This window comes from Rissa tridactyla, chromosome 4, assembly GCF_028500815.1.
Source record: "Rissa tridactyla isolate bRisTri1 chromosome 4, bRisTri1.patW.cur.20221130, whole genome shotgun sequence".
Lineage (NCBI taxonomy): Eukaryota > Metazoa > Chordata > Aves > Charadriiformes > Laridae > Rissa > Rissa tridactyla.
In genome coordinates, this window is record NC_071469.1 from 83,917,148 (window position 1) to 83,938,181 (window position 21,034).

Sequence of the window (21,034 nt, forward strand, 5' to 3'; positions counted from 1 at the left end):
ATCTTCAAAATGTTCAGTGGTGATGAAGATGTGGAAAACTGCACTGTTGGAAAATCGGAATATTTAAAAGTGGTTGATAGAATCTTAATTTTATAACTTTTGTATAGCACTACAAGGAAGTATTTTGTAATTGGTTTCCTTATTAAGGTCAAGTAGAAGTTAGGTAATATTGTTTAGTAATGTTTTTTGCATGTTAACAACACTGCCTTTTGGGATCCACCAATCATGACTCTGAACCGCTGTCGGGGTGTTTGACCGTAGAGGCGAGTTATTACAATAACTCTGTAATACTGTACGAGGTGTCCTAGGCTTTATTTAAAACACCGGTGAATTTGTAAATACCCAGGAGGGATGCCCTCAGGGGAGGCCTTTCCCTGCGGGGAGGGGGATGGACGAGGCGGGTGCCTGGGAACCAGCACCTTGTGTACCTCGCTCCACCAAAGCGAGGGTTGCTCTCTCTTTTTTTTTTTTTTTTTTATTTTAAACCAGAATAAACCGTTCAATAAAATCAGTCTTTTTGACGTTATTTCGATGCTTCTGGGGCACGTTTAGTCCCGCCCGGGCACGGGCGGGACTAAACGTGCTGAGGGGACGGTTCCCGTCAGTCGTTGCGCGGGCCGCCATGTCGGTGGCCTTCGTGCCGGAGCGGCTGCGCGGGAAGGCTGAAGTGAACCAGGAGACGCTGCAGCGGGTGAGCGCGGGCGTGAGGAGGGGGGCGGCGGTGGTATGAGCCCTTTCCCGGCTGAGGTAAAGCCAGGCGGGCGGTGGAGCGGGCCCCTCTCCCGGTTCGCTGAGGTAAAGCGGGGGCGGTGATGGCGGAGGTACGGGGCCCTTCTCCCGGCTCGGCTGAGGTAAATCCGGCCGGGCGTGAGGCGGGCGGTGACGGCGCGCTCCTGTGCCCTAGTTGCTGGAGGAGAACGACCAGTTGATCCGGTGCATCGTGGAGTACCAGAGCAAGGGCCGGGCCACCGACTGTGTGCAGTAAGTGAATCCCCGCGGGCGGGCTCCCACCCCGGCCTGGCCACTCGCCTCCTCCTCCGGGCCAAGGCGGAAGCCCGAGCGCCTCACAGTCCCCAGGTCCCTGACGAGAGTGAGAGGCTGTTCCTGCTCTCCAGAGGTTTCCTGCCGCTGAAGAAAATGCGGTTATAGTTCTTATTTACACAGACCTGTAAAGCAAAAGTGCCGTATTCTGTATAGAATAATGCCTGCCTGTTTTTGTCAAGGTTTTAGTTCTGTGTTAATATGGAAACCAGCTCTGTTGGGCAGGCTTTTCTTGCCCCCGCCCCCGTGCCTGTAAAGCGCAGAGTGGTGTTTAGAGCCGAGCGAGGCATCCAGCCCGTGTCCCTGCCACAGCTCCGCTCTCAAACCGGCTGACAGACGGGCTGGCAGCCACGTCCGAGCCGGGGCTGTGCTGGCTGCAGCGTCCGACCAGCCTGGCAGCGGGGCTCTGCCATCTCCCACCCCTGGGCTGCTCTCCGGCATTGCTGCAGCTTTTCAGTGTTGATCATACAAAGATCTCAAGCTGCATGTTTACTGTCAAAGTTGGTAAGTAGAAGGTACTTGGTAGAGTGCAGTTCAGTGCAGTATACTGGGCTTTAGATCAAAAACAGGATAGAAGGTGTTTGCCCTGAAATTTTTTAAATTATTAATTTTTTTTTACCTTTCCCTAACAGCAAATATTGATCAGATTACAAAAGTGACTGTTAAAGTGTGAGTAGTTTGCTAGAAAAGCACACACTTCCCAGATAATGTGTTTCTTCCTCTCACAGGTACCAGCATATCCTGCATAGAAACCTCATTTATTTAGCTACAATTGCTGATGCGACGCCACCCAGCACACAGAAGACTGTAGACTGACCGCGTGCCTGGACACGAGCAGTGATGCTTTAAGAATGTGTAGAAATACTTAAGAGTCCCACTTTGAGAGCTGAGAAGGTGTGGGCTTGAAAGGCAGGTAAAAAGTCATCCATACTTGCCAGGTTTTTTTACCCATTACTATAAGCATAATTTAAGGGTGATAATTATCATACTCCCTGTTCCTCTCTGAAAAACTCCACGTAGTGTACTTCGGAAAATAGCCCCGTTGTTGGGACAGTGCTACCAGACGCCTTTGGAGGACTTGCAGCCTCACTGAAGCAGAGACTGTTTCATGATGGAGGTTATACAATAGCAGCGTGAGCACTTGGCTAGGTAACATCTCTCTAACTAACAACTAACTCCAGCGTGACAAAGTCAGGCATACATTGCCATATATATAAGCAGTAGACTGCCTTGTATCTTGTATTGTAGGAATTGTGCTTAATAAACTAAAGATGTTCTTTTTAAATTATAGTATATTCTGGATTAACGTAACGTTAACAAGGGAGCAGCTCAGTGATTTAGTGAAACAGAAATGTGAACTTTTCTAGGAAGGATGGGACCATTGTATAACTTAGAGCAATTAAGTGCAAGGGAGAAATGAAGCCTTTATTCCCCTGAGAGAAGGCTGCGTATTTGCCCTATTGTGTCAAGACTTCGTGCTTGAAGTGTGCTGTACTGCAGACTCTGTAACCAAGTAAATTCTTGCATAATCAACATGGATTCATATGCTTCCTGGGTATTTGTCAACATCTATGGTCAGCTGCGTACTGGTGTACTCTTACCCAGAAAGAGTACAGCTTGCTTGCACACCTCAGTGGCATAATTAGCATAAGCTAAACTAATAGTTCGGTCAGGGATGGGGGAGGAGTTTACTTTTCGCTCACTCCCATCACAGCTATTTAATCTGGTTGCTAAAAATTGAAGTCACTTCAATGGCAATGTCCATCTGCACTACCAGTTCAAAGACACTGCTAGGGCTTTTTCTATCTTGTGTTCTTCATGCAATCTACTTGAAGAAGTAGCCGTACAGATGCTTCAGACTGTACAGTGCATAACGTTCATTTTTATAGGATGAGTCAGTAAGTAGGCAGTTGACAATTTTCAAACTGTTAAATAATCCCATGTTAATGAAATAAGATCTTTGTTTACAAACCAAAGTTACAGTTTAAGGTGCTGCTCATTTTCAGCAAGGTGCATATTTTAAACAGGTATGACCTATTAAATGTATATCTTTAATAAAGCAAATAGTTTACTTTTACAGAAGCTTTAAAATACAAAATGTACAGTTCCAGTTCAGAAGCATTAGCTATTCACAAGGAGCACTGCAATAAGGGTAAGTTAACTAAGCACCAAACCCTTGCACTTGGCAGTGTAAGTGAAGTTTAATGGCAAGACTCGTTTGCCAAGTGCAACAATTCTTAAAATTACCAGTGTTCAGAACAATCGGAAGCAAAGGACAGAGTAGCACCTACGTGGTCAAAATGCAGACAAACTTTCTTCGTTTTCACAATTCACTTATGTAGGTCCAGAAACTTGCCAGCATTTGTAATTATGGATAAACTGCAAAACCTATAGCAATAATTTTGGCACTTGTTAGAAAAAGTTCAAAATGAAGTGTTTTCATTAACTTCCATTTTGGTCTTAGTATGAATAACCAGTAAGTACAACCAAATTTAGGATTTAATATTAGATCTAAATGACAAGATTTAGGAAACTCAAAACCATTCATCAAGTTAAATAACCACTAACATTTTCAGCAGAGGGTTTTAAAAATTATAGTAGTACAGACCATTAACAATTTACAGACAGAAGCCACACTGATTGTGCAAAGCACATTACTGTAAAAAGTCTATGTACAGCAAACAAATCTTTGTAAACATGGTAAGTATGAAGTTTCAGAAAACATGGTGACAATATCATAAATACAGGCAACATTGGCATCCTCAAACAGCACAAAAGGTAACAATCTGGGCCTGCAAATACAGCCCGTCACCATACAAACAAAAAAGGTGGATGGGTTTGAAATACCCAAATGTTTAATAGTTTTAGTGTTGTGTATACTTTATATATATATATATAACGTATTTATTTTTTTGGTATCTTTAGGTATAGATGTACTTAGTTTGTAGAAACAAAACCAACAAATGTGCTTTATCTTCATTGAAAAATTATGTAGTTAGAACTAATAACCCATTTTACTAGTAGTTAACATATTAGAATGATATGACTTAAGAAAAATACAAAAATAAGATTAATACTGTCAAAACTCTTATACCAGAAAATATTGTGGTTTTTAGACTCTTTCAAAGATGAAATATGAAAATTTAAATAAGCTCTAACTATATAAAGAATCTTCTGTAATCTCAATTACTATACAGTGGGATAGCTATACATATATTTACCATTGTTCTTCAGTTTTTAAGCACCAGTCACTCTCCCGCATCCACTTTGGTTGGAAGATTATTCCTAATTCCACAGGTTCACTTAATGGCACATATTGACTGCAAATAATTACTTTATCCTTTTAAAAAAAATAACGTTCTTTTAACTAACTGCTACCCCACATTTCAGTTTAGTATCTTCTGAGCCAGCTCACAATTTTTCATCAACTGTAGCATCTGAAATAAGACTTTAAATATACGCAAGTAGTCTTTTAGGCTGTACTTTCACACGCTTAAGGAGCACTGTGTGGATAATGCCTTTGGCCAAATGAAGCAGTAAGAAATGGTATATTTATTTGCAAACCGGTGTCCTCTTATCCACACAGATGCCACCTACTTCAAGCAGCTCAGGTAAATTTGTGACGCGAGGTTGAACGGATCTGCTGATCTTTGCTTAGAGTAAGGAAACTACCACGAAACTCGATTTCCCAACTGTTTCTGCAGGTTTTGTAACAAACTCGTGTGGCACACGAAAAGCTGCTGTTGCACTTCATTTTAAAAAAAGCTGCCCCCAGGCCGTTTATGGAGAATACAAAGGTTTTACAGCTCGTCCGTTATAAATTTAAACACAGTGTTGAGCAAAGTGACCACTATATATTTGCTTCAACATATTCGATGTGTTTCAGTAAGATGTTTAACTATAAATCTATATGAAAAATAGCTATAAAATACAGTGTTTCTTGTATGGTAGTCCTTCAGCAGTTCTTTTAAAAAAAAAAAGTTGTGAAAGTAAAGGCAATATACACATTTTTAAAAGCATTTCTACATCACAGTTTTGGGCTGTTTCATGTACATCAAACAAACATATCGGCCATATTTGCTCAGCACTGTACGTCAGAATTCAAGAGCTTGTATATCTCACCCCAACACCCTCAATTCCCTATTTCATGAGATAAACAGGATATAGCCAATACACAATTGTGAGACCAAGCGTACATCATTTCCGTTTGGCCCTGTGCTGCGTTTTCCGCTACGCAAAGCCACTAGTACTGATGCAGGTAAGACGGTCTGCGTTCATGCTTCACTGGGAAGGATTTAAAGCCCTTGTTGATCTGTTTGTGCTGGGAAGGCTGCTGTTGCGACTGCTGCTGCTGCGCGTAGGCGAAGTTGGAGGCAATTCCTGCTGCTGGGGCGCAGTCGCCGGCTGCTGCCCAGACCGGGGACTGGAGCATCTGCATGGTGTCGCTCCACTGGCTGGCGGGGCTGCCCAGCGGGTACAGAGAGCTGCTCTGGCCGGGCAGCGCGCCGGGGACCGAGGACGCGTGCTGCCAGGGTGCCTTCGGAGGCCAGGTTTTGGTTTTGTTATCCTGACAAAACAGAAGCAGTTGGGGGGCTTTTTGTTTGTTTGAATACCAAAACACCTCTTTTTTGAGACAATACTTAACACAGCATCTTATCCCTCCTTAAGACATTTGCAGAAAATTAATTTACATTTGAAAGCAGAATTGATGCCTTTATATAGCACTCTCAATTCTTAGAATATCTGCCTATTGAAGAATTTTTCTTATTTACTTCAGCACATTTGCTTGACACATAGTAACCCCGCTCTACAGCAAGATTTCCAGCAAGACCTGTCATAAATCTGGTGATGCTTTAGTTTTCTCTGCCCAGACAATTCAAACTGAGTGCGCTGCCTCTTAGCTTAACTTGAAAACTTTGTTTTTGCGACAATTTCTACTACAAGGGAAAAAGATAAGTTATTCCAATTTTAATAATTAAACTTGGTAACTTTGATAAGTACGTAGTACTACTTGAGTGCAGAAGGTTAGGGTTTTAGCTGAGGTAAGCAATCTGGAGATACAGATGCTATTCTAGTTGTTTTCCTAGTGTAAACCACCCCAAAATGCAAACAGGAAAAATGACTAAGCCAAGCCGTTTTCAGCTTACCTGATTGCGGTCATCTGCTGCAGAAAGAAGAGGTGGTGATGGCAGCGTACTAGGTTCCTGTTCGCCACTACTGTGTTTTCTGACCAAAGAAAGAGTGACATTTGACATTTACTACTTCTTCTTTTTTTTTTTTTTTTTTTTTTTTTCTTAAAAAAAAAAAAAAAAAAAAGAGTCCCCCACATTAATCCACCACTGCCATATACCGTTCTGTAGTTCGGTCTGTCATACTTGACAGCCCAGAATGTGTACTGCCGTTACATCTTGTTTCGTGTATTTTGCTCGGGACTGGTAAAAGCAGCAATGCAGCAGAAGGTCATTACTGAACACTCAGAGGCGTGGCAGGGCAGGGGCTCTCTGAGCTTCAGCAATGCACGCAGTTCTGCAGAGGTGAAAGGAAGATAGGCAAGTCTTTTGCCCACTTTAAAGAAATCTGCCAGAAATTGCCTTTTTTCTTCTGTTGTCTGCTCTGTTGTGGTTTTTTTGATTTTTTTAAGTATCTTCTCTGAAGTAACTTTACAGACAAGACAAAAGAAACAGTTGAGCAAGTGAAACGTTTGCTGACAAAAAATGGTATACTTTGGTTTAAATTTGTGACCTAATATCAAATAGAATCCTTCACCACATGTGCTTTAGATTAAAGCAGAATCTTTTATCCTTTGATCCTTCATTTAAAAAAAAAAAATAAAAAAAATAATGCCCACACTCGAATCATCATGCCTCCGTAGGTAAGCAGTCCCTTTGCAGGCCAGCTTGACAACAGTCAACCTTTTTCCCTTCTCTTCCTGTGTAGCTGTAGCTGTGGCATTCTGTCAGACCCTCACCTGGAGAGTGTTTTTCTTCCTCAAAGTAACATAAGACACTAGTACTGTTACTTTAGCTGCAGTTTTTATTTATGAGGCACACACTTGGGAAACTTCCTTCTGCTCTTCTCTTCAGAACACCACATAAAGCACAGGCTGTTGTGCTTGTTGCTCCTTGATCAATCTCTAGATAGCTGGTGGCTTGGCCGGTTAATTCACCCATTGTATGCTTATTGTGTTTTCCTTCCCTGCTTCTTTTTTAAAAAACACAAATAATTACTGCTTTTTCTGTGGCTGCTTATTAGGTAGCTCTCTTCCATTAACTTCAGTTTAGCATTTATTGAAGCTCAATTCCTGTTCCCTCTATATGAAATCTTCGTAAGTGTAAAAATTCATAAAACAGCTCCTCTTTTGGTTAATTCCCTTCAACCTGCTTGCCTGAGTTTCATCTCCAACATCAGCGTACTTCCCTTCTGGCAACGCATACCAGCCATGTAGGTACGGTCTGCAGGGAACTGGCAGCACATCCACTGACTTTCTCCTGCCACCAAGCACCAGACAGAATCTTGTGTCTAAATGTAAGACTTAAATTATTCTGTGATCTAAACAATAAGGGAATATTTGGCCACAGAACTAGCTTATTTTATTTTTAGAAAAGGCTTTGAAAAATAGTTTGAGCCCAGACTGGAATTCAGTTGGAATTCATGCTTGTGCTTTTCATTATTCTCTTAATTGCTTAATCTATGGAACCGCTGAGGTTCCAAAGATACCAAGCGTTCAGCCCTTTAGAAAAGCAGAAAGTAATTGTGGTTTATACTACTACTTTTAAATGGATTGTTCACAGTTTAAAACCCTGGCTTTTAAAGTTACTAAGCTTATTTGTGAATGGAATTAACCCTCCTCTTCATATTCTCAGAAATAAAGGACTAAACAGGCATGTATTTACAACTACTAGAACAGCCGCGTGGGCAAGGCGAGACAGAAGTCTACACAACATTATCCATGGTATTTCTTGAGTGCCACAAAGCTGCAGCAGAAGCCAGGAAATGGGAACTTGCGCTGGGGACATGACAGAGCTGCAGCCGAGTACGCACTGCAGAAACCAATTCAAAGATGGTCTCTGAGGCCTCAGTAGTTCAGAAACAAGTGTCATCCGAAATAGATTATCATGGAAGAACAAAAGCCTCGCATCTTTTCTAGACATACTGAATTCCAGCTAAAAACTCCCTATTTGCACAGATGCTAGTTTGTTTGAGATGACAGCTGCTAACACAACTCCATTTGGGAATCCCTAGTGTTAAAGTCAGATATGCTACACCCTGATCATACCATCCGTGTAGTATGCACACTGACGCTTGTATAGCTTCCTTTAGTTGGTAGGGGCTGCCTTCGTGTGGCTACTCAAAATGCCAAAAGAAGAATCGTAGGAAGTGGTATGTGTTTCTGTTCATTTCGCTCACCTTCTCTGCTTTACTGCAGCAACAAGGTCTGGCCCTGAGAACATGGAGAACAGGCTGTCGCCATTAGCTGAGGAGGTCTCGTCACTTGAGCTGGCAGAGTCCCCCTGAGTACCAGACCAGCTGTTTGTCACGTCACTGCAAGACACAACACTGTGTTAGTCCTCGTGTGCACCCAGGGAGCCACGCTGAGCCTGGCTCACAGGGGGCAGATACCTCAGAGCACAAAGAACAGCTATCCTTTGCAAAACAAATACTTTCACTTATTTACTTCTGAGTAACACACCACTGCTTTGTCTGCTACAGTCACTTCATATAAAATTTACCAAGCTAATTATATAAATTAAAAGTGTCTCTCCTGATCAGGAAGGAGAAACAGAGATCTTGGGTTTGCAATCACTAAGCAGTTGTCTTTTTCATTGCAAACTGAGCTAGAACGCATACTTGTCCTAGTGGTTTTAAACTTGAGAATCACAGCTATTACATCACGGACAAATGGACTGAGGATTTTGAAATATTTCTGTTGTAATAAGTAGTTATGATTTGGAAGAGATTAAGAACTAGTAACATACTTGCTGTAAGGCACTGTGACATGCCTTAGAGAAGCCAGATTAAGCGGCTAAAATCTGGAGAGCCGAATTCAGTCAGGCACTGCAACTTCCACAGCATCTCTCTTCATCAAAACTAGGTCTTACAGGTTTTGAAAATACTGAAAGAAAACTGTTCTGAATGAATCCGTGCTATACATTCCTTATTTCTTCTGTTTGAGTTAAAGAGCATACCACACCCGTATCAGTGCTTCAGTATCAGCAGAGCGGGAAGGGTTCACATTTCTCACTCTTGACATAATAAAGTGCAGCTTTCACAGATGCAGCAGCAATTGGAAAAAACCACCCAGTGTTCCTACCTTCTGCCAAGTCCGAGTGTAAAATAGAGTCATACCCAATAAAGCCATGTAGCTTGTCGAATCTCTTACCCTTCTGTGAAGTACTCGGGGAAGGGCCAGGTTTTGTGAGGATCATCAGGCAGAGGCCAGTTGCCACGGGCATTGCTTGGGCGCCGGACGTGCTGTGCTTGCCTTTTCTGTTGCATGGCCTGGTTCACCCCGGCAACGTAGCGGGCAAATTCGGGATCCGAGCCAACTGAATAAAAGAAACCAGGAAGTCAGTTGCTGACATTCAGCTATTTCTACTGCAATTATCCCCCTCATTTAATCGGTCAGGCTTCACCGTACCCCACAACAGAAAATAATTCCCTCACCGATAATAAATGCCAGACAACAGTTGATACCTCTTCACTGAGCAGGGAAGAACACTGAATATGAAACGTTTTTAAAAAGTAGATACGCAGCATGGTGGATAATAGTTCTCACACGGAAGTATACCTGCCCCTTGCATTCCCTCAGGGACGTAGTATTTGTCACTGTGATCATGGCTATACACCGAGAGCTCCACTGTCCCACCAGCAGACACTGAGGGAATCAGAGCCTGTACCTTTATCCAAGCTCAGAGAAAAAGACTGTGTCAATTATAGTTGATTCCCAATTGCAACAAGATTCCCAGCCCTGTTGTGATCCTGCCTGCTTCAAGAAATCACAATGACAGATTGAGCATGTTAGAACACAGAGCCCAGAAATTACCTACTTCCTACAGAAACTACACAACAATTTCAAAAACATTCTGATCCTGACCTGCAAAATATTTCAGAATGAGATTGATATTTACATAAAAAAAAGTAATTATTAAAAATTCTTCCATTCTTCAAGTGCTTTATGTGTCCAAGCACCTGTTAAGCGATCTGGTAAGTGATGAGCATGACCTCGAGCAGACACAGCAAAAGCCTCAGTCCAAAAGTGTTTTAAAAGCTCAATTGACCAGAGCAAATAATTCAGGTATTAAAAAGAATACAATTAGGAGTCAGTGTAAACAAGTTTCCACAGCTGCTGTTTCTTTTTGCCCCACCCACCCCCCACCTTTTTTTTTTTTTTTTTTTTTTTTTTTTTTTTGAAGTAAAACTTTGCAATCTGACTGGATTTCTGGGAACCATCTAGACTACCTGCACAGTAACCACAGCAGGCAGCACTGGCCTGAGGAGCATCCAACAAGCACACCCAGCCCGGAAAGCAGAAACCAGTCTCTCACTCCATGGCATCCCTATGTTCCCTTCAGCATTTAGGAGAAAAGTTTCCTCATTTTCATTTGGCACATTCAGAAAAGAGCAGCTCCACATTTCTTTGGATGCAAATTAAAACAAGAATGAAGAAAATCACTTTTGTTTCTACACATTCTTTATTATAGGAGCAAGGGAGAGAGCTATCTGACAGCTGTACAGAAACAAAACCTTCCCACTAATACTTGCTCTCCTTGAGAAAGAGCTTTGTGCCAGTTAAAGACGAGGCTGGAAGCCAGACACATCCTCACAGCTAAGTTCAGATTCTAGAGAGATTCCAAAGGGCGTGCAGGTTTTGTTTCCTATAGGTAGCATTAAGTGTTAAATTACTGTTACATTCAAATAGCAACTCGTGCTGATTTTTACCTCAATAAAAACATATCAGGTAAACAGCTTTTCATCAGGTATATTTTTTACTTTATTCTTCAACATCTGTGAAAATAATTCAAGAGACCTGGAGGTATCAACATTCCTTCTACCAGTTCTTGCTACAACATTCCTTCATCAAGTCCTTACAGATGATAAAAAAAAAAGGCAAAATACATTTTGGTAGCTAGTTAAGTCTTCGACATGAAGCGCCATCAATTTTATAAATTCTTAATTAGCAGATTTGCATCTGAAAAGAGACATCGTTTTCAGGCTCTAAAAATATTTATTTTTATTCAAAAAAGTAATGCCATTTGTTTCAAGTGACAAATGTACGAAGTCCTAAGAAAGTTTGGAAATGAAAAAGTCTTTTGTGTTGTGAAGTTTTCTGTACTACACTGACTAGAGCTTAAACTGCAAGTTCCTGTAGCACAGCTCAACCTGGCAAGTTATGTGGAGAAAAGTTACCTTTCCAATAGGAAAATCTATTCAATTGGAAGGGTTTTTTTGTTTGTTTCTGTTTTGTTTTCTTTTTAACACCCCAGATTTGTGGAAAATACTGTTTACTTATCACTTCAACTGCGGAAACAATATCAGATACCATTTATCAACTTGAATCGCTTTCAAAGTCCTTGATATTCATCGTACCAAATGGAACAAAACTAGTAGCTTTATGTAGATCAAAAGGAAAATACTACAGAAATACAGTGGATTCAAAACGCTAACAATGCCAGTCCTTCGTATACATGCAGTTTTTCCCTACACATACATGTATTTGGTGCTTGGTGAAAATAATTGTATCCTTCCTTAAAGGTCGTGACAATCCTTAAGTACATGCCATAAATATGTTTGAATAAGATGATGCTAATTCAGACTTGCAATTATTAAGAAGCTTTTGATAACATAACCACGATGCCTATTTTTGCTTTATAAACTCCACTAATTTACCAATTAAGTTGACAAAATAACTATCATAATTATGAGCCAAAAGGGCTGGTTTCTGAGACGCCTACGCAGTCCTAACACAGGTGCATGCAAAGGGGCACAGGGAAAGGATTCCTGGTTTGAGAAAGGGTCTTCCTGCTGTAGCGCTGCCTCCCTCCAAGCAGTTTCCATAAATGCACGCTGCCAAGTTTCTGTAGCTACGTTCCAGCCCAACACAAATTATTGTTAGGAGAGAACAGATTTGTAAGTTGTTCTCAGGACTGCTATCAGAAGAATTCATTAATCTCTTCTTAGACGCTACAGTCAATTTCATAGTCTTTAGCTATTTGCTTTTGGCTACAAAATTTTATTTCACTTCATCTCTGTCAATAATCCCTCTGCATTTACAGTTTATTGGTGGTTCAAACACACCTGGCAAACCACGTGGCACTTGCTCTGTAGTCTCTAACCCTTTGGCACCCAAGCCTTTCCCTGCAGGAACGGCTGTAGGACAGGAACCAGAATGACTCCCGTGGAACTGCAGAGTGATGGAGGGGAAATGCAGGGATACGGGAAAGATGTGATCCGGCTGTATCTCCCAACTGCCAGACTGGGCAAGAGCAGGAAGGATCATTGTGGGGAGAGGTAAAATAGATAAGTTCAAGAGTTTGGTTTTAAACAATTTTAGAAATTAACAATAGGAGGAACATGATCTGTAAGTATCTGTTTCAGTACTTTGATGTGGTCCATACAGGAAAGGCCAGAACTACACCTAGGACGAGAAACAAGGAATTTGTTCACGTTCTTATTTATTAATGAAAGTTTCTTGTACTTCAGTTCACCTTCTTTTAAAAAAGAAAAAAGGCATGCATATAAATACCTGCTTGTCTTTGTAAGCACCCTCGCATCTGGTGGACAGCACTAGGAAGTGACAGTTATTGCTAGCAATATTTAACAGTATTCTTTGTAAAAGGACTCTTATAAAAAAACCATCATAAAGGAAAAAGACACACACCTGCAGGGTCAAAAGGCAGGATTTCTCCCAGCATCCCAAACACTCCATCAGTTTGGTCACGATTTGGCCACGTGTTGTTTCTAGGTCCTTGTGGTTTCTGTCCTAACATCTCTGACATCATGTTGTCCATATAGCTGCTCACGAGACCCAAGCTGTACAAATCAGAGCTTAAATCTGAAAAACCGGGATTGTTCCACTGGTTTATATGAGACAATCCAGCTCCAACAGCTTGGGCTGGCTGCTGTGAAGAATTAGTCAGCCATTTGGCAGGTACGCGTTGCTGTGGTCCAATAGGTTGAAGCAAGTGTTGGTAATACTGCATTTGCTGCTGCTGCTGCTTTTGGGACTGCTGCTGCTGCGACAAGCCCTGCTGAGAAGGATGCAGCGGTGCATGAGAGACAGACTGCGGTTGCTGTTGGACTGTTCCTGATTTCTGTTCTGTTGCTGTAGAGGATGCAACCGAGTTCCTTCTTTTCACCATCGGAGAAGTCTGCTGGGATTTGCCCATGTTAAAACCAGACAAGAAATCAATAACATCCTGCATTTCTTGGTCAGTTGGTAAGTTCATACCTTTGTCATCCTTGCCATCATCTGGCTTGAAGAAGTTGTCCCGTCTGTCAACTAGAAACCCATTCACTAGCTGGTTGTTTGTGCTCTGGATTGACTGCAGTGGATCCGCGGTCCTAGGAAAGTTACCAATGTTCAAAATGCTTTGTAACCGTGCATCCATGTTAGTGGGCATTTTAGCTTTCTCCTCTGAGCTGGAACTTATGAAGACATTTTTGGAAGGTGTATTGGGGATTGAATAACTTCCAGTATTACTTGTACTGGTGCAGGAAGTTTTTTTTGTAAACCGTGAAGTCAGTTTTGAGAACGTCTTTTGTAGACCACCTGAAGATTTGCTTCCATTTCCGGATGGCATGTCAACTTGATTCCCAAAGTCTGAGATCTCACGCTGTAACTGGATCTGAATACAAGGCAAAGCTTGCTCCCTGCATCAACAAAAACACCTGTATCAAACCATCTCATACATAACTGAGTTTGTACATTGGAGGAAGCGTGCATTTGGGTAACAGCTAGTGGAAGAAACAAAACCAAAGATTGCCAAATTCATCTGCTACTTCTTACGGTAACAATGCAAATTATTACTAGTATTTGCAATAGCATTAACTACTTTCCATTCCTTAAGGAATTTTACTTGTACTTCAAGACCTAAATGGAGACTTATTTAATATAAATTGAGTATTTTTGCAAGAGAGAAACAAAGACTTCTGTACACTTGGATAAGCTGCTGGTTTGTTTTTAAGACAACTGCTGTATCTCTGCATGTATCCACGAGGTACCTACATAAATTACCCATTTCCTGGTCTCAGTTTGCCCCTTCTGATGAACCGGCACTATCCGATTCCTCAGTACAGATCTTTCAACAATGATGGCTTTGTTTACACTAGGCGAGCAGAGCACGACTCAAGAGGAGACGTACCTTCCTTCCTTCCACCGGTGGGTGTCAAACACTGCAGTGTACAGCACGTCTACTAGTCCCAGAGTCTTCTCTGGATCCAGGCTCCTCTGCAGCAAAGACATTGTTGCTGGATCTTCTTTCAGACACCTGAAATCATTAAGTTTAACTTAAAACTCAAAATGTTTACTTTTTACATTAAACAATTTTACCACACTAGTCAGACATAAGGCCAGTTGATGCACTGCTTCTGCTCCTACAGAGGTGCAATTAGTAAGGGCAGGATAATTCATGTCTGAATGCCTGAGGGCTCCTAAAGCCTACGCCTGCAGCCCTTGGTTTCTTTCTCCTGTTGTATATTCAACTAATCTAACTGTAAAATTAAGAGTTACATGATTTATTTTGAAATCATGATTAACGATGAGCTCTTTTGCTGAGCAGGCATAATTGAGGCAGAGAGGTAAGAAATAACAACTACACAAAGCCCCTCTCTGGGAAATGGCAAAGGCACTCTGCAGACTGACACAAGCCCCGGCGCTTGGGTGGGCTCAGGAGCCCCCAGCCTGGCAGGCTCCCCCGGGAAAGTACCCAGTGTATCCAGCAGTCGGGGGAAGACTTTACTGAGCTGTGAAGATGCAGGATTAGTGAATTTTCCTCAATGTCACTGAACGTGAGGTGCAATCAGAACAACTTAAATCTAAAGGTTAGGACATCAGTCAAGCACTGAAGGAGTCCCCGCAGCAGCAGGGTACGGAGGCGCTCTCGCCACGCGTCGGCAGGCGGAGCTCTTCCAGAGCACACGGAGCCAGCCTCAAACCACTCCGCCTTATTTCAGTTCTTTCATACTACAGCAATTTACATAAAGAGAACAGAGAAGTGCCAGTTTATACTCCCCAGAGGAATTAAAGATTATTTGGGTAAACAATGAGTTGCCTCGTACTTCTGGACGTGCCACTGGTACCATTAGTAACAGGCGCTCTCGCGAAGGACACAGATGAATGAACTGCCTTGTACTGAAATTCGTAACACTGAGTACTCCCAAGTAAGAGAGAAAGGAAGCGTTTTAATTCCACATTGTTGTTTCAAAAGGGAAGAAATCCTCACCTAAACTGTAAATCACTCCTACCATTCTTTCCTAGGCAGCAACTAAACTCTTGCACCACAGAGCTCTGTGGTTTGTGACAGCGCATAAAGAACAGCGCGGTGAAGAAGGAGCTAAAGCTCTCACACTCATCTCAGCTAACTCCTGGCCTTCCTGAGGGAACAGCTGTGAGGACCTGCCAGGGTGGAGCATAACAGGAACACTATTGCATTATTTTTTAAAAAAAACACCTCTTTCATCATCAAGCTTTTACTTTTCTTTAGAATTCTGTTTAGTTTCAGTGCCTCTCTTCTATTGCCTCCAACAGAGGCAGCGCTGGCACAAAGACAGCTGAAGTACAACTGTCAGTCCGTCACGAACATGGCATTCAAGCAGTTCCAGATGGAGGAACTTAAGGAAGAAACGGAATTCTCTCTTCCATTTGTACTGCAAGATTTTCCCCTACGTAGTTCAGTCACAGCTATTAGCAGAATCTGCAATACAGTATTTTTATTTACCAAGTTGATGGAACCTGCACCACAATTCTGGATCCTTCTAAACTTATCTGAGGAGCATAGGCTTCTTTATTTTCAATCTGTGCTGTGTCCACAACCACCTAGCAAAGAAAACGAAAATAAAAGGGAAATGATTTTAAGAATTAGTTCTAGTTATTTTACCACCCCTGTAGTTAAGATGCAATCATCTCACCTCCCTGCCAAGCTACAGGTGCAAAAAATAACCCAATAGTTTTAATATCTAAAAAAGAAAGACTATAAAATGGTTAGTATGATACAATAACCTCTATGTCAAGAACTTAATTCTTGTCAATTGCACACTGTAGTTATGCATCACGACGTAGTTCCCAACAGCTCTACCTACCAGTGCTAGTTATCAATGGCTTCGTGTAACAGCCCTGACATTCGAGAGGTTTGGCACTATTACTACATTAATAGCTCCCAAACACCTATTTATCAAAATATTTTAAATAATTTAACTGCAGTGCATGATATGGTATAGACATAGTCTGAAACTCTTCACATAGCTGACAGTTCTTAACACCCCCTCCTCCTTATAAGATTATAAAATGCCACACCAGCATTTCACAGTTCTACCTAATGGAACCGTACTGTTAATTAATTCCCTTTTACATAAAAGAGAAGAAAAGCAAGTGTCCAATTTGTTGAATTCTCAGCCTTCTGTAAGACATCATGAAGATATACAGAAGATGAAAGTCTTGAAAATTAACCTTCTGTCATAAACCTTTCTTTTTATGGAATTGAGAAGAATGGATTCACTTCAGCTTCATTTAAACTTTAATACCAGTGATAGTAAGTTCCATATTTGGTTCGTGCTTTCTGTTGTTGTCCAGTCTGCAGGGGTTGGCCTTTTTCATCATTTCCATAATTTCCTATTTTGGTCATGCTGAACCAGCAGCTTTTTGGCAGCAGTCAGCAGTCCTTGCTCCAGTGACTAGCAGATTAGCTGTACCATTTATCCCGGACATGGCAAAAGTCCTCTGGGAGAAGTAAGCCTCAAGGGATACTACTGGCTCTTGTAATCATCCTACACTGGTTCCACTTCTAACTGGTCGTCTACGACTGGTTATGAAGAAATGCGAAATATGAATAATGCTGGGAGTCTCCTCTCTCTCTTGCTCTAACGAAACCATCCAATGACACTTGGACACAATTATTTCCCACCTTTTAGATATTTTAGCGCAAGGCCTTAGTTTTCCCCCCTGCTGACTCTAAGCATTTTCCTGAGTTTATTCACACTTGTAAAACATGTCCAAGCAGAGTGACAAAACGCCATGCTATTATCCACTCACGGAAATACCTCTCACTTAATAACAGGGCAACTCCATTATTTTTTTCCTTGTATTTCTACCATTTTAATTTTAAGTAATTTGGAAACCTGTGAATCAGCTTATTGCAATTACAATTAGGATAAGCAGAGATGAACTTAGGAGTGATTTTTCTCAACTCCCAAGAAAAATACTGTCTGCATCTCAGACCTGTGAGTCAGAACTAAAATTCTGCTGTGTGCAGACCCGGATCAGCTTCTGGCGGTGGCACAGGGTAGCGCTTGCGGGCTGGGCTTTCCTGGGGGTGACTGCCCCCCTCTGATCTTTGTTTCTTCCCTTTCAAAAAAGTGTTACATTTCTCAACATTTGGTCAGAGTTACAACATCTGGGATTTAACCATTACTAGGAGATTTAGTACTTCTGCAACGCATGTTGGTTTTTGCTAGAGAAGGATGGCGGGAGACTCAGTTAAACCTGTTCATGGCTTTGCATGAGGCCCATTCACAGCTTTATTTCCACTCATCTTCTGAATTCAACTATTTTAATACACGTTGCTTTTATTCAAACATGGAGACTTCTTCAGCTGACCCAAATCTGAAAATACAATTCTTAATTTATATGCTAAGGTAAAAACTGAAAAACTGCACTTATAAAATTATTTCTTATGTTAAAAAACTGAAGCCTAAAATAACAACGCCAACTAATTCACATCTCATTGTGCTTTCCACTCTTAATTAAGAGTTTCTTCTTAAAAAGCACATGGCAAGACAGGCTAAAGATAGTGAGACTGTCAAGTAATGTTCTTTTTTAAGTTTGGCATTTAAATGACAAATTTACACACAATTCTGCACTAATGCAGACAGCTTAGTTTCTAAAAGCAGTAAACCAAAGCCTACGTAATATTGTCCCATGATTCATTTATTACACAAAATAAACTTAAAATAAACACATTCTCCCTCCCTGCCTGGTGGGTGCTTAGAGGATAGCTTCCTGTGCATCAGACATCTATTGTTCTTGTTCTACAGGTGTTTCCTCTCTCATCCCCACCCAAAGAACGCTTTGGACAAGCAAATTGCAATTTCTCATCATTGCATGAGGCGACATACAAGCATAATTGAATCTCGTAAAAAATTATGGCACATAGTTTATAAAGAAAAATCTCAACCCTCACACCCTTCCAAACTGTAACAAATGAAAAGGAGACAGAACGAAGAAGAGAGAAGGCTTGCAGGGATTGTCACGCATGTAGCTCATTACTGTGCCTTTGAAGTTAGAAACCTGCTACTTTCAGAACCTGAGGTCCATGCAAAGATCTTTGGAGACACTCATGATTCAACACAAATAACATTCCTTCTATCAGCACTATCGTTTGGGAAAATGTGTAATAAGTTTTATGCTGACAACTCTCCAAATGTTGTGATAAACCTGAAGAATTACCAGCACTTTAATTACCAGCAGGTCTAACTAGTTATGTCTAGACTGGGGGACACCGGATTTCCAGACTCCTGAGTCCAAATGTGCCTCGGGCCATTCCCCAAATCTCACCAGGGCAGGACTTGGGTGTGCACAACTCTGCCCCCCCTGGAAAGGAAAGGGTGGGAGGCACAGCATCCTCCCAGGCCTTCCTCGCCCAGACACTGGGGAGCCAGGAACTCCTCTGAGTTAGGAAGCTGAGAAATGTTCTTTCTTGGCCCCACCTCCTGTACCTTGCTGCTGACTCCCAGCATCCAGCCACGAACTATGGCAGGCGAAGACACAATCCCACTTAACCATCTCCTTTTTTCTAGTTCTTCTTGTATTTATTAATATTTAATACATGTTTTCCTTGAAAACACCGAAGTAGAAATTGGATCAATCCTACTATTCCACAGTTGCTTTCTCTCCTTGCAGAGACGCCACCTTCTTACACCTCCCTGGAAAACTTCCTTACACAAAGTGGTTAATGCACCATCTCCTATCCTTAAATCCCGGTATCGCAGGGAAGTGAGGACTGATTGCAGGCGCACTGCTGTCACGATACTGATGGCCTGTCCCTTTGATTTTAGGCCTTCTTTACGTGAAAAGTCAGTTGAATTCCAGTATGATTTGAACCTATTTCTCTACCAGATATTTAATATTAAGGGAGTATCTAATATCTAGCAAAGGAACAATAAAGTAGAAATATCTGACAAATTTATGATTTACAATTTATCATTCACCATCATTGGAGAGCCTAGTAATGGTACCAAAACCCCTATATGGTTTAATGACCTAGGACAGAAAGTCGAAGTCACTAAATCAGCTGTGTGATTTGTTTGAAAAATGTGATATTTACAAAGTAAGTAGCAATATGTATCCTTTCATCACAAATTACAGTTAGTTAAGTCCTGATGGCCTGCCTTCACCTTCAACAATGAATCAGGATATGAATTAACAAGCATTTACCTCACTGTAGGTTACAGATGATTCAAAGAACACTTGACAGAAACGATCACAGGTTACGCTGTACCTTTATGTTTGCGTTTCCTTCCTACCCTGTTGCATTCTTGCCCCCATTTTATTTGTTCAGTCAAAGGAAAACCCACAGTACTCCAAAAAACATATGTCATGAATGAACGCTTTATTAAATTAAGAGATTGCAGTAATTAGTTATGGGAGCACAAATGCACTTTCTTATCAGATTATGTTCCAAGCTTCTATTTTTAACAGCTATTTACAGAGTGTAAAATCCACGGGGTTTGTTTCTAAAGAACACACATGTCTACAGCAAGGCACTGAGTTGCTCCGTCTCTGCTGGAGACGGCAGGCAGCGTTACCCTGGTGCAGAGGACATCCTGGGTTATGTCGGGCAGGAAACCCAGCTTCCATTCAAGGAGAGGAAATGAAAAAAGGGCAGTTTTTAAAGCTAATCTGAGAGAAGGGGGGAAGGGGTGTTTCTTTTTGACATGGCCATCTATAGATTTGAAAATTCTTTCTATTTCACTATGAATTAGGAGTTTCATTTCTTGTGTACTCTCTAATAATGGAGACTACAAACTACACAGTACATTCTTCTGTCCCTATCAACTACAGATGCCCTCTACCAACTTGCATTCTACGAGGACACGTTTTGCTCCTAAATCAATTTAGCTGCAGCGTTAAAAATGGAGCAACACAAAGACACTGGAAATTAATTTCCAAACTCTTTAAAACATCTAGTTTTTCTCCCACATGTTTAAGAAGCCTTTTTTTTTTTTTGCTAAGCCTCTTGGTAGTTACTTACCAGTCCAGCTTGGCCAAACAAGAGTTGTACAGCAGTTTTGCAGGCTCCTCGCCATGTGGAAGGGCAAACCTGATTTAGGACTTCAGTAACAGGAGAGTCGTCCCGTGGCGTAAGTCCATTATGGCATCCAGCTTCCTTAATCAACTGCAGCATTGTGTGCTGAAAAAAGTCATTAAAAACTTTGTCTTGTTACAGATGGGATTCATAAATGTTAACACCAATGCTTCTATAGGTATTTATCATTATTCTACACGTTTTCCAAAAACTATAATGTCTGTTACCTCTGAACAGCCTTGTATAACTAGAAGAGCTCAACTGCAGAACAGAAATATGGAAGACCTCTGCTATCTGGAACACAATACTCCTCCAAAATCATAAACAGTATTTTTGCTTATATTCTTGCAAAAGGGTTTAATCAAAACTACAAAAAGCACTGCAAAGACAACAGAAAAGCAGCATTTTGAGCTGTGGATTGTTTCAACTCTTTCAGGAGCAAGGAACTGGGCTTATGTAAAAAAAACCAAACATGA

At 41.4% G+C, this 21,034-nt stretch overlaps 2 protein-coding genes across 9 annotated transcripts in view; one reads left to right on the top strand and one right to left on the bottom strand.

Moving 5' to 3' along the window:
* Positions 1–570: 570 nt before the first annotated feature.
* Positions 571–2,580, top strand: SS18L2 (SS18 like 2). The gene is made up of 3 exons (XM_054197511.1): positions 571–691; positions 905–981; positions 1,770–2,580. Exons 1-3 carry the CDS (start codon positions 623–625, stop codon positions 1,855–1,857), a joined length of 234 nt encoding a protein of 77 aa, XP_054053486.1. The 5' UTR covers positions 571–622; the 3' UTR covers positions 1,858–2,580.
* Positions 2,581–3,522: 942 nt separating this feature from the next.
* Positions 3,523–21,034, bottom strand: part of GARRE1 (granule associated Rac and RHOG effector 1) — a 61,731-nt gene continuing 44,219 nt past the window's right edge. For all 8 annotated transcript variants that reach the window (XM_054197501.1, XM_054197497.1, XM_054197503.1 and 5 more), the window contains 8 exons: positions 20,505–20,663; positions 15,978–16,075; positions 14,403–14,528; positions 12,920–13,911; positions 9,422–9,587; positions 8,449–8,583; positions 6,189–6,267; positions 3,523–5,608 (listed from right to left, as the gene is read on the bottom strand). In XM_054197501.1, coding sequence (XP_054053476.1) covers positions 5,285–5,608; positions 6,189–6,267; positions 8,449–8,583; positions 9,422–9,587; positions 12,920–13,911; positions 14,403–14,528; positions 15,978–16,075; positions 20,505–20,663 — 2,079 coding nt within the window. In that variant the 3' untranslated portion in view covers positions 3,523–5,284. The remainder of the gene's footprint in view (positions 5,609–6,188; positions 6,268–8,448; positions 8,584–9,421; positions 9,588–12,919; positions 13,912–14,402; positions 14,529–15,977; positions 16,076–20,504; positions 20,664–21,034) is intronic.

What these genes read in the sequence shown, in the direction of transcription:
- SS18L2 (XM_054197511.1), top strand. Translation starts at nt 623, where the DNA reads ATGTCGGTGGCCTTCGTGCCGGAGCGGCTGCGCGGGAAGGCTGAAGTG. An exon ending in ACCAGGAGACGCTGCAGCGG is followed by an intron (nt 692 to 904) that starts GTGAGCGCGGGC and finishes CCTGTGCCCTAG; the next exon opens with TTGCTGGAGGAGAACGACCA. An exon ending in CGGGCCACCGACTGTGTGCA is followed by an intron (nt 982 to 1,769) that starts GTAAGTGAATCC and finishes TTCCTCTCACAG; the next exon opens with GTACCAGCATATCCTGCATA.